Source organism: Corvus cornix, chromosome 4 (assembly GCF_000738735.6).
Source record: "Corvus cornix cornix isolate S_Up_H32 chromosome 4, ASM73873v5, whole genome shotgun sequence".
NCBI classification, from domain to species: domain Eukaryota; kingdom Metazoa; phylum Chordata; class Aves; order Passeriformes; family Corvidae; genus Corvus; species Corvus cornix.
In genome coordinates this window covers 70,478,478-70,491,690 of record NC_046334.1, presented here as the reverse complement: position 1 = coordinate 70,491,690, position 13,213 = coordinate 70,478,478, and the positions used below count along the sequence as shown (strand labels likewise).

Sequence of the window (13,213 nt, the reverse complement as noted above, 5' to 3'; positions counted from 1 at the left end):
CCAAAGGGGCTTCACGAATGCAGCCATGACCTACCTGCCAGCCATATCATGGGGGCTCAACCTCCTGGGGACAACCTTTCGGTCCCCTGCGGTGAAAATCCAGGGAGTCATGCACCAGATTCATCCAAGCCCCGTGTGAAATAACCTCCTCCACATCAGAGCTGCCCTGGTCCTCCCTCCCTCCTGCTGCAACAGCTGAGAAACGTTACAGCAAAAAACACAGAGGTTAAAGGGGAAAAATCAGTTAGTCTGCCCAGGATCCAGGAAACTGTTAACTTTAAAAGACTCCAGTGAAATCTGATGATTTCAAGCAGCCAAGCTTTAGGGTTGGTTTTTTTTAAGGGGAGTAGGGGGGAGGAACTGTATTTTAATCTGCTTCAGATTTGCAAGGGCGCAGCCAAAAGAAATAAAAAAGGAGCCATAAAGAAGGATGAAAAGTTTCTGGTGCAGAACAAAAGCCTCCCTGTTGCTCTCTCCATGGTCAAGGCATCTCAGAGCAGGGAGATGATGCTTGTGGGGCATCCATGGCCCCCAGCAGGCCCCTGAGAGGGGGGACACAGGCTACACGTAGAAAAAGGGTAACAGGTTGCCCAGAGAAACTGTGGCTGTCCCATCCCTGGAAGTGTTCAAGGCCAGCTTGAATGGGGCTAGGAGCAACCTGGGATAGTGAAAGGTGTCCTTGTCAATGGTAGGGGGTTGGAACTGGACGGTGTTTAAGGTCCCTTCCAACCCAAACCATTCCATGATTCTGTAATTCTGTGATTCTGTGAAAAGTAACAAGGAACAATGGTGTCCTGGGATGCAGCAAGGCACAAATGCAGAACAACCTGAGCTCCACATCTCCTTCCTTACACCCTCCAATGACTCAGCCACGTGGGGCCAAGCACATCCACGTTTCTCCAAGGAGGACAAAACCCAGCTTTAATTAAAAGCCAAGTGCTGGTTAATGGCCCATCAAGCAGCCAGGAAGGGAGTGTTACAGGTCAGCTCCGGTGTCTCAGCGCTTTGATTACACGTTGGGCTGCGAAAGGCAAACCTTGCGCAGCCACGTCGCCAAATTAATCCCCATTAGAGCCACAGCCAGCACTTAATTCGTGGGGCCAGCCTCGTACCCAGAGCGTTCACAGGGATTAATAAAGGATGCAATTATCTTCTCAAAGGTAGAGAAACTGAGGCAGGGAGGAGGAGGGGAGCAAAACAGAACTGTGGTCCCTGAAGCCAGGGGGTGACAGCAGGGATGCCACTTTAAGTGATGCCATGGGCTGAAAGCTGCAGATTTTTGCTTTCCTGCTGCTTTGCCACATGAATTTGAAGTGTATGCTCTTTCTTGGAGTATTAAAAGGAGCTGCCTGTCCATTAAAAAAAAATTATTATTATTTATTTATAACATCAGTGCATAAAGGGGCCGTGTATGTGCTGTGCATCACCACACCTAAATACAGCCCACATGCTGGGCAGAGGGGTGGCTTCTGCCTCTGCTGTTGTAAATAAAACTCCTGTTTTTAGAGGGATTTACTTTATGTTTTCAAGACAAACAACTTTCTCCACAGGGGTTCAAAGCAAACTCAGACTGAGTCTCCTCAGCCATTAACTGGGGAAACTGGATGGAGCTGGTGGCCGGAGCATACCACCGGCCAGGCTGGCAAAGCCAACCCATCTCCGGGAAACACTGAGCTTCAAATATCCAGCGGAGCCAGACACAGGCAGGCCTGAAATCACGAATCTCAGGGAAAAGTGAATGCTAAGCTGTGGCCAAACTCCAAGCTGAAATATTTTATTGATGGGAAAGGTTTCAAGCGGGCGTCAACGGCGTCTCGAGTTTCAAAGGCGTTTCGCAACGTGTTTCAGACAGGTTTAACCAAAAGCGTTATTAACTCGGTTGAAAGTTAAACAGGGAGCAGCTGACAAGACCTTTCTGAAACAGCCCAAGTTGTGTTGCAAAGCAGGGTATTCTTCCATGGAATGATTCTACAACAGGCAGGTTATTTAATGGCTATGACTAACGGGAAAATATTTAAAAGAAAACATTCTTCCAGGTGTTAAGAAGCAGCAGCCAGAGACACCCGCGTTTAACTTGCAGGCAAAAAATGCCCCTCGTGGACCCCAAAAGCAAAGCGAAGCCCTGACCTCAAGCAGCTGGAAGGAATTTCCTTTAGCTCTGTCTCTGGAGCTGGTCCAGCACCAGGATCTGCAGCCTGGCGATGGGAAAATCACAGGCAGCTGCAGAGCCAACCCCAAACCAGCATCGCTGTCACCACAGAGATGCCACGCGGCTGCATCACCTTTGCCTGGCATGGAGTGGGGGGAAAACTCAGCACTGCTCCAGCCAGGAGCAATGGCCTTTGCTGTCCAAAACCAGGGAACAACAGGATTGAGCACAGGGAGAAAACAAAAACTCTTGGCATGATGCAATTTTACAGAGCTACAATGCTACCATGGGGATGTCACATCCAGCGCTAGCTCCAAGCACCCAGCCTGACCCAGATCCTTCACTCCACAAACCTGGCAGGGAATGGAGGAGCGTGAGGGATGGTGCAAGGTTTGGCAGTGTTATTGATTAGTGGGATTAATGTGCTGGGAAGAGGGAACATCCCAACAGGTCCCTCACACCACAGGCAGGGTTGTACCAGGATCCAGCAAAGCTCGGCTGGGGTGATGCGGCACCATCACAGCAACAGAAAGAACTTTTGGGTGTCAAACAGAACAAAAACCCGTTTGTTTCCCCCATTTTGGCTGCCTGCAGGCTTGGGGGTGGTGGTGGGCTTTTGTTGTGTGCCTGGACATCCAAGGAACCAAACTGACCTCCAAGCATGAAGCACTTCGGACCTTTGATCCCTCCTCCCTGAGAGCAGATCCGATGCTTTTTCTGAACTGGAATCAGGAAATTTCCTGGCTGTATTCCCCAGCTGGCCGACACCAAACACAAAACCTTAACCCTCTCCACTGCCTCTGGGCAGGGGACACAGAAAGTGATGTGACAACGTGACAAAGCAATTGGAAAAAAATGGGGAAATCTAAGGAAAGCAACATCCAGCAGCACGACTGTAGGGCTGCAATTTCCAGCAAGTCCTTCTGATTCCAGACAGTTTAAGAAACAATTAATCCCAGAACCTTAAAACTGAAGAGAACCTTTAAGTGCGAAAATGTTTTTGCTACCACTGGCAGAGAAACGTGCAGAAATGGGTCAGCTGCAGCTCCCATCACCCACTGTAAAGTCAAGTTCTTTCTCTCAGCGCTGTTGGAAAAGCAAACCAGAGGTTTGCTCAGGGCTGATTTTGCAAGTTCCAAGAAAACAGGCAAAAATAAACAGAAAAAAAAAAAAGAAAATCAATAGCGCTTTTTAATACAGTCTGGAGGAGGGGGAAGCAGAGTTTGGAGGAGAGCCCTGCTTGAGCTCCCATCAGGAATGAGAGCTGGGAATTGCTTCCCAAGAAGGTTTGAAGCTGAGCTGGCAGCTCCTCTCTCGGACAGGCTCATACGAGCTGCCCAAGGACAGCTCAACCCACTGCTCGGAGATGAAATAACACTTGAGGAATTTTTCCCCTTTGGCCTTGGGGATTTGTAATTATTTTTTCCCCCCCTTTTCCTGGCATGCAGCTCCAACGTCACGACCTGGTGAGCTGACTCTTCCTCCCAAAAGTGTGGTGGGAAAGGATGTGCTGCTGCCTCCTCCTGTCCCCAGCCCTGTTCGTACTCATGAGGTGAAAGGAGAAGGCAGGAGCCACCACACTTCCCCTTACGGGCTGAAGGCAGTGGGACACACATTATTAAATTTGGGTGTATTTTAGCCCAAAAAAGAGCAACGAGAGCACAGACAAGTGGGAATAATCTCCCACCTTCATTTGTGGTTGCTTTTCCTTGTTTGCAGTTTTCCTCAACGAGCAGATTCCTTGAGGAAAGCAAATTGGAAACTCCATGAGAAACACGCAGCCTGTGCAGCTGAAGGGTCAGAGTAGAAAAATTGGTGTTAAACGCTCCAGGGAATTTGAAAATTCCCGGGTGATGACACAGAGCTGTGGGAAGCAATGGGGACTCCCAAAATATCACATCTGGAAGAAAAAAATCTCACTCTGATCAAATCATCTTCAGGCTGAACCAAAACCAATCACTTTCCATGGAGCCAAAGAGCAACTTGCCCTCTCCACTCTTATACTGAGAAGCAGATGGATTAAACAACTTCCCGAAACCCTTTTTTTTCCTCCATTTCCTAAGCTCCTCTAATGAGGGGGAAAAAAATAATAATCAGTGCAACACACAGGGACCAATAATCCTACAAAATCCTGCTGGAGACAAGCACCCTGGACCAGTGATGGGATCACAGCTGCCAGCAGCCGTCCTATAAAGGCAGTCGGAGGAGCCAGGCACAATTGGGGAACAGGAAGGCAGAATGCTCTCGTTTACACTAAATAAGGTTGCTAGGTTATGGATTTTTGGGAGGGGGGGCATAATCTGAAAGGGGATCCAGATGGCTGTAAAGCCTTGTGGTGGAAAAGCAGCATGAGGCCAGAGAGGGAAGAATTCCTCTTTATGCTGCCGCTGTCTGCTCCCGGATCCTGGATTTCAGCCCTCAGGAACGCACTCTGTGGACCCTTTTAATTGCACCATTTATATTTGAGGTAAAACTTAAGAAGAAGAGGTAGCTGGATGGAGAAGAGTGAAAAAGCTGGTGACTGGATACCAGGAAAAAGTCTCTAAACAAATCCCACGGAGCAGCCGTTCCCCCAAGCCCACTTTGATCTGGCCAGATTTGTATTTTACGATCCTAACAGCCTGAAAAGGGCTTCGGGAAAACCCAGACAATCCCAAACCCCAGCCTGCTGGGAATCCACACCAATGCCACGTCACTGCCGTTCCCAATTTTTTCTAATACTTCCAAAAAATGAGCTGCACAGTCAGCCCACCCTTTCCTGGTTTTGAACCAAGTACCGGGATTTAGGGGAGTATTTTTTTTATCATTCCTTCTCCCTTGCTAACAGAGACTGGAAAGGTTTTGCAACACTTTATGTCCAGCAAAAAAACCTCCTGGGAGTCATATGGATACAGGACAAAAGCTGCTTCACCTCTATGGGATTGGCACAAGAAGAGTGGCTGCAAGGATGGAAAACCCCTCAAAATTTAGTTGGAAATGAAAAATGGAACTTTTCCACTGCCAGACTTGCACAGCCAAGTGAGGTGCCTGAAGAGAAACATTCAGCAACCCAATAAATGCATCTCCTCCTCTGTCACAGAGTCTCAGCACTGAGGGGGCTGCCATGGGGTATCATCCTTCTTCCCTGTTCTCCTGGAATTGTGGCCTGACCTTAGAGGGATGCAGAAAGTGAAAGGACCTTAGTGAAGCACTGGAACAGGCTGTTTAGAGAGCTTGTGGACTCCCTGTCCCTGGAAGTGTTCAAGGACAGGTTGGAGCAACCTGGTCTAGTGGAAGGTGTTCCAGCTCCATGGCAGGGTGGTGGAATGAGATGGTCTTGAAGGTCCCTTCCAACCCGAACCATTCCATGATTCCTGGATTCTAAAATCCAGGTGTGTATCCATACCCCAGGGGTCTGTAACCAGGAGGTGATGGACAACCAGGTGTAAATTTTCAGCATCACCCACCCACACCCCTCCTTTGCCCAGGGATGCTGCTCCTTACTGGGGTTCCTCATAAATTGAGCCCTAAATAAGCAAGACCCCAACTTGCAGCTGTGCTGCTGATGGAGAACTTGTTTAAAAAGAAAAAAAAACTTTTGAGAGAGTCACCTAGAATTTACATTTTCCTTGCAGCTGACTGAACAAAACCTGCTAAATATTTTCCAAACGCTTTGCTAAAAACCACCAGTGGGAATTTCAGGCGTGTAACAGTTTACTATCAGATCTCCACGAATTCCCAGGCGCTGAATCGCCTAGTAGAAGGGAAAATATATGAGTGGCACTAAGAAGGTGGCTTAGCAACGAGCAGGCTGGCAGCTTCGAGTGGCTTTTTAAAGGTCAAGAGAAAACACGATGTCTGGAGCCCTCACGTTCCATTTTTTTACTATGATTTACTGATATTTCTGGCCAGCCCGGTTATTAAATCGCCGCCCCGCACCAGCCAGCCACACATCTGTTAAACACAGGCTTTAAATTAAGACTTTTCCCTCTTAAAATATCCTCTTTCAACCCATTCCCACCTTCACTAAAGTGGGGGAAAAGCTTTGTCGTGATGAAACACAAGGAGAAGTCCCACCGCCGAGGGGATTTTTGGGAAGTGCCGCTGAGCAGCATCATTGAAATTCAGCGGGAGAAGCCGGTTTTCCATGGCTCTGCGGGGGCTGCCATGTTAAATCACATTTGGATTCACAGTACAAGGCTGCTAAAATACCACCACGGCGCCTATTGGCACATTTCAATGAAAACGCCGTGGCCTCATTAGTAGAGTGGAAATTATGAGCTTGTCTTTGTATATATTTAAAAGCTCGCCTCTGAAACTCTACTGGGCCGGGGCCAGGAATTCCTGGCTCCGAGCTCCTACCACTCGGCAGTTCGGGATCACTTTGCTCACACAGGTCAAGCGACCACGCAACCATCGACCCGGGAGAAAAGGCATTTAAAAACTGCCCTGAGGGAAGAGGCAACAGGGTTTGAAACCCTCCTCCCTGTCAGCTCCCTGAGAGCTGGTTAGGGAGCAAGTCCTAATGAAAGTGCAGGTTGTAATTAAGAGGATGCAGGAATGTGGGTGTGTGGAGTTTCATCCTGCTCTCAACAGTTGGGGTGAGAGCATCCCGTCGGCCCAGAAGTGCCGTTCCCCTCTGGGGATGGACCACAAAAGCCCAAATCCTTTGAAATGAGGGGCAAACTCATGAAGTAACATGTTTTTTGGGATCTGGTCCTCTCAAGATGGGAATTTGCAAGTCTCTGTGAAGGAAAACTTTGGCTCAGCTCCCTACTTACCCGCACGGGCGCCGCAACGCAGCCAAGCCACGCAAACCCAACGTATCTGCTTGAACGGCTACCGCGGTTTGGTGCCAGGGATGCTGGAAGAAAAGAGAAAAACACCCTAAAACTTGCACAAAAATCCAGAGGGAGCGAGGGAGAGGATGAAGATGTGGTTTTTAAACGCTTGGATTCGCAGAGGCTCACCGGAATTCCTTCAGCTCTTGGTAACAGCACAGAGATCCCCTTTTACAACGCGGCGATGACGTTACGTGGCATAGAAAGAAAAGGGGGGGAGGCTTGGCTAATCCTCACAATTTTATAAGCATCTGAGACACTAATCCGTTGATCTCATTGAAAGGGATTAGAATTACTCCCTTGCCAGGAAATTTAAGAAGTTTTCTACCAGATGTAAACAAAAGCGTGGAGCAGCCTGCAGAGATGGCTGCCACACAGCGAGTTCTCACAGAGAAACCCCCACCGAGGCTGGTTTTGGGGTGGAAAAGGGGGATTTCCAGCCCAGTGCTGCAAAGAGTTGTCTGGAATTATGTGGGTATCAAGGCAAGCCTGATCAGTCTATCCACAGGAGGCTAAAGACAGGATCCCATCCTGGGCAAGCAACCTGCCAGGGCTTCACAACCTATCTTTGGGCTCCAACTCTTATGAAAATGGATGCTCCAGCTGAAAAAAAAAAAATCCATCCCAACCATCTGACTTGTTCTGCAGTGTCCTAGGAAAACACTATTTTAATAACAAGAAAAAAGAGAAAAATCTCTGAGCAACAAAACCCAAGTTGTGCCCAGCTTGGCAGCAGCCTTCATCCGCAAGGCTTTGCAGCAAGGACCTGGGTTAATAAGGAAAATGTAACATGGCACCTTCATGGAAACAGGCTGGAATCTGCTGCTACCCTCACAATGAGTGATTCATAATACTGAAGAATAAATTACTTGATTTAGAAGATGAAGCAGGTAATGTGCAATCTGGGGTTTGATATCAAGCAGTTTGCTACTAAGTTGGATGTTCCAGCACAGAACATCAATACCTGAGATAAATCAAACCTAAAGGAAGCAGAAAGGATTCGGGGGATCTTTGGGAAAGGAAAAGCAACTTCTGTTAGAAAGCAGACGTTTTCTAAGAAAGAAACTAAACTTTTTTCAGTGCTTACTTCTTTGCTCTTTTAAATTCCATCCAAAAATGAAACTTAAAGACACTCAAGTGCCAACCTGAGTGTAAATAAAGCCTCAATTTCATGTGCTTGTCTTAAAAACCCTCCTTTTGGAGGCGCCTGATGGGATGACAGCAGAATCACTCTTCTCCAGTCCATTTTTCTGCAGGACCACATAATTTTTAGTCTTTAGGCACAAATACTCGCTTGGCTTTGGGAAAACACCCACTGTCCCCATGCAGCCATCTCCTAACTCCCTGCAACACTCCCACTCCCAGCTTTAGCATCCAAGGCTGGAATAAACCACCTGATGCCAGGCTTGTCTCCAGCTCCATTCCTCTCACCTGGCTGCAACACATCCCAGGCCTTTCCCATCACCTCCTTGACACGTTCCTCCTGCTGCATCACTGGCAGCTGCATGGGGAACATGCTTCAGGAGGAGGAGGATACAAGGAGGAAGCCCCAAGAACGATCAGAAGCACACGACAACTCAGCACCCCCCAGGGAAAGCCACAGCCAAGAAAATAATCCATTCTTCCTGCTTTTACTCCCAAAGTGCCGCCCCCAAACAGCGCTCAGCACAAAGGTGAGGGTGTTTTGGTGTGAATGCCAAGCGAGACTGGGGTGCAGGGCTCAGCTGACAGACACACAACCCACACGAGCACCAGCAGACGGGCTCTAGCTAGCTCATCCCGATTTATTCAGCCCCCAAACCACCCAACACCACACAATCCCATCCCACTTCGGATGGCCACCACCGACACAGCCTCCAAAAGCCTTATCTTTTATCTCAGAGAGCGAAATGCCGGGTCGTCATCCAACACTTCACAACTAAAAAGCTAAAGAAAAACCTCAACTCCGCAGTTTCGTTTGAACGGAGCCAGGAAATCGCCTCGGGGTAAGCCCAGCCTGGCGACGGGTTTTTATAGGGAACAATAGGAAAATGGGAATCGTTAAAGCGCCGAGGAAATATCTGCCTGCTCGGGACAAAGCTCTGCGTGGAGAGAAGTTTAACTCGATCCTTACAATACCCCGGCAATTTAATTCCGAGAGCCCCGGTCAGCGGGAGGCACGATCCACTCGGGTGGATTTGCTGTAGTTGGAAGTTGTCGGGTGGGAGACTCTGATCGCTCCCACTCCGTTCTGATGGGTAATTTGGCTTCACCCACTTTCTCACCTGCCGGGCCGCTCCTCCTGGATTTCAGTGGACCGATGGGAAAGCTGAAATCCCTCGGGTTCCACGCCTGGGAAGCCGCACGACCACGGAGCTCTTGTATTTTCCCCGAAATACTCCCGTGAGCCAAGAAGCTGGGAAACCCACTCCTATTCCACAGGCTGGGAGAGCGACAGTGGGAGGGCTGGAATCAGGAGGGCAGCTGCCTCCTGCTCAGCACTTTCAGTTTCTCTCTCCAAGCGCTCTCCTGGCGTGACTTCCTCTAAAGTGCTTTGTGAGTGAAAAGCTGCATTAGCGGCGGGATTAATCCTCTGAGGGGATAATAAAATCACACAATCATGGAATCGTTTAGGTTGGAAAAGCCCTCTAAGGCCATCAAGTCCAACTGCTAACCCAGCACTGCCAAGGCCTCCACTAAACCATGTCCCCAAGAGCCACTTCTACACGGCTTTTAAATCCCTCCAGGGATGGTGACTCCTGCCCCTTCCACGAAAAGGTGGTGTCAAAGGCCTTGCCAAAGTCCAGAGAGACACACCCACAGCCCCTCCCTCATCCACCAAAGCAGATCACCTTGTCATAGAAGGAGATCAGGTTGGTCAGGCAGGACCTGCCTATCACAAATTCACATTGGCTGCTCCTCTGATGGCCCTGTTTGTGCTGCGTGACAGCACTCAGGGTGATCTGCTCCTGTCACCTGACTGACAGCCCCGTAGTTCCCAAAATCCTCCCTCCTGCCCTTGTTGTAGCTGTGTGTCACATCTGCTCACTTCCAGCCAGCTGGGACCTCCCAGTTAGCCAGGGCTGCTGGTAAATGATGGAAAGTTATCCCCATCCATTGCAGCAATCCATTCCTTTGAGTCATCCCACATGCCTCTGTGCTGGCAACGATGTCACAGCTTTCCTGATGCACAGTGGCTTCCAGCTCCTTCTCCTGTTGGTGACCACGCTGTGGGCATTGGCACGGTGCACTTCAGTTGGGTTATCAATCCCACTACCTTTTTGGAGAAGTCCCAATTCCTACGTGACCATTCTCAGGGACTTTCATGGTTTCCAACACATCAATAACCCTTGTGGCTGTGCTGCCACGTGGATCTCCATCCCTTGCCTCCATGGAGACAGCAGACTGAAGGACCTGGCTAGCACGCTGTCCCTCAAACACTGGGGTGGGCCTCCAGGATTATCCCGTGCAAAGATCCTTTCTCCCCTTGGAGCCAGGAGAACCCCAGCTGCTGTCAGCAGTCCTGGTGTCCTGCAAACCCACCCACAACCAAAAAAAAAAGCCAAAAAAACCCTGGAGAAGTCATTCCTGCTTGCTTCTCACACTCACAGTCCTGAAGCTGGAGCAGAAAAGGCAGGATGCCCAGGCTTCCCACCACCCTGCCCTCGCTGCTCCTTGGTGTCTCTGCTTTTTCCACAGGCTGATCCAGCTGTAGCTGCGGCAGCAGAGCAACCTGAGACCTCACAGCCTTCGGCTACGCTGAGCCAGCTGTTTGCAGCTAACGTGGTCCATGAGCTCCCACTGCCCATCCATGCATTGGCATTAGGGCTGGGCTTTTCTCCCCTCACCATCCCTTCAGCACCACAACCATTTGTGAGCAGGACACAGGAGCCCTCCACATGTGGTTGGAACCCTTTAGGATTGTTTTTTGTTCTTTGATGGAATTTAAACATGCCAGACAAGTAGAAAAATGACACACTGCCCGTGTTATTGTGGCAGAGGGAACAGCATCCATAAATGATGCAGCTCTATCTCCAGCAGGGACTGCTGCATCCCAGGATGGAGGAATAGGCACTGCTCCATCCCACTGTCAAGGTCAAGGCTTTCCCATCCCTCAGGTCAGGAAGCAAATCACCACTGCCCATGGCTGTAGCAAAACCACGTCGGTTTGGATCCTCTCCTGGAGCACGTTTTCCATAGGATCACTGGCATTTCTCAACCCAGCGAGCGGCACCCGCCGGGCTCAGGCGATGACTGGGCTCACTTGCAGATAAGCCCCGTATCACATCATCACTGATGCCGCTTCAGAGCCCTGTCAGCGACTCGGGGTGGGGACACGGGCACACCAGGACGGCCACTCCCGACCTGAGTCTGAGCGGTTCCAGGGCAACAGTGAACAGTGACGGGGGAGGGGATGGCTGTGACGGCTGATCTTATCTTGTGTCAACAACACTCGGCTTTAAGAGGAATGATTGCAGGAACAAAAACAAACAAACCCAGCTCCACCACACCAACCTCTGCTGAGACCTGGGAGAGCTTCAACCCCCAAAAAAATACCCTCCAGGCTTCCACACCAACGGTCCAAATTGGCTGAGGACCACCAGAAGGATCTGCACCTCCTGCCAAGGCCAGAAGGATGGGCTTGTTTGGGTTTACTGTGCAGCAGGAGTCTGGCAAGCTGGGGGAGGACCGTGTCTCAGCCCTGTCATCCCCAGGCAGAAGGCTCCAGGTGCAGGTGGTGGGAACAGGAGATGAGCACCAGCTGTGCCTCTCTCCACCTTTTCCACATCCATGGCTATGAGAGAATCACTCACAACACATCTTCTGCCACACAACCCAAGCGGAACTGACAGCAGGTCACTGGAAGGGGTGACCCAACAGGGAACACCTGGAGAGGTGGCCCAGAAGCACAAAAGCCCTCCTAGCAAAGCCAGGTACCCTCCTGTAATCCCACACATTGTTTAGTCCAGGAAAGCAGCTGGAAGTCGGCTCTTCTTGGGTAGAACCTTCAGGCTTGCTTCAACTCCATAGTCCTGAGCAGCTCTGCTGCTTCCTCACCATGGAATCCTCCTCCTCCTCTGCTCCATCACCTGCTTCTCCCCCAGGACAGGGCCAGGACCCCTCTCCAGCCAAGAACAGTGGCAGCAACCAGCAGCCATCATCTTATTTCCCATTTGGCACATAGTATTCCTCATCTGAAGGTCCAACAGATCCCACAACATTCAGAGCACGCTGGCCCCAAGGTGTCCTTCACGGCTAGTCCATCACAGTTATCTCCAATCACACCTGGAGGTGACTGGATCTGAGCCTGGGATGCACAACCAGTAAGTTCCTGCAGAGCTGACCCACCTCCACATCTTGTTCCCCCCAAATCTGAGACAGCCTTTGACCAAACAGCAATGCCAGCAACCCAAGCAGCAGACCTGGAGTGTCCAACCCAGCCTTGGTGAATGAGGACAAAATTAGCAAACCTGAGCCAAGTAGTGGTGGAACAGAGCTTTGTGAGGTTGTGGAGGGGATTTCCTTCAGCAGCAAGGCTGGGAGATGTGGGAAATCACCACCACACACCTCCAGCAGCTCCACCACCCACCCAGGACCAGGACCATCACCTGCCTGTATCAGCCCCGTGACTTGGTAACAAGATCACATCATCCCTCCTTCCAGCACACGGGGCTGGAAGCATTTATTTTCCCTTTTTTAATATGTTTTAAATACCTCAATTAGTGCATTTTGAGTTCCTTCCACATTGCCTCCAAGCAGTTCTTCTGTCAGGGGCTCTATCCTTCCACTGCCAATTATCAGTGGGGCACAGGGTTGTTATTTTTCCAGGCCAGGGGCCAAATTTGTATTTAATTTTTGCTCCAGATGGCACAGCACTCCAGATGCATCAGCTGGAGCATCGAACCTGTATGAATAAAGTAATAGAGCAAACAACCCAATTTACTCAGGGGCTGTTTGACACGGTCAAGGTGCTTTGTGTACATCTGTCGTGAAAAAAAATAGCACTCAAATGAATTCAGGTGATGGTTTTGCTATTAAACCCAACACCTGAGGGAAATAAAACAGCAGTAGGAATCTAAAAAATAATGCTGATAATAATATTAGAACTTATATTTTGCTTTCTATAGAGTCAAGGACATATATAAAAAAAAAAAAGCTGATTTCAGCCATCAGTGCTGAGCATGGGCCTGGGTTTTGTTCACCTTCCTCTGTCCCCAAAGCTGCTGCTGGCAGCAGGTCATGCGAACCAGGGTCAGAGTTCTCC

At 49.7% G+C, this 13,213-nt stretch overlaps 1 protein-coding gene across 4 annotated transcripts in view; it reads right to left on the bottom strand.

The window, feature by feature from the left end:
- Positions 1 to 13,213, bottom strand: part of RNF24 (ring finger protein 24) — a 28,931-nt gene that overhangs the window by 13,588 nt on the left and 2,130 nt on the right. Inside the window, exons 1-2 of one of the 4 annotated variants that reach the window (XM_039551142.1) lie at positions 9,234 to 9,593; positions 6,910 to 6,992 (exon numbers count right to left, since the gene is read on the bottom strand). The exons of 1 other annotated variant lie outside the window; for it this stretch is intronic. Coding sequence is in view for 1 of the 3 variants with exons in the window: in XM_019286981.2 (XP_019142526.2) it covers positions 35 to 111 (77 nt within the window). In the remaining 2 variants the exon portion in view is untranslated. Of the gene's footprint in view, positions 1 to 34; positions 269 to 6,909; positions 6,993 to 9,233; positions 9,594 to 13,213 lie in introns of those variants that run through there. 2 more of the 4 variants (XM_039551145.1, XM_019286981.2) reach the window with 2 other exon arrangements.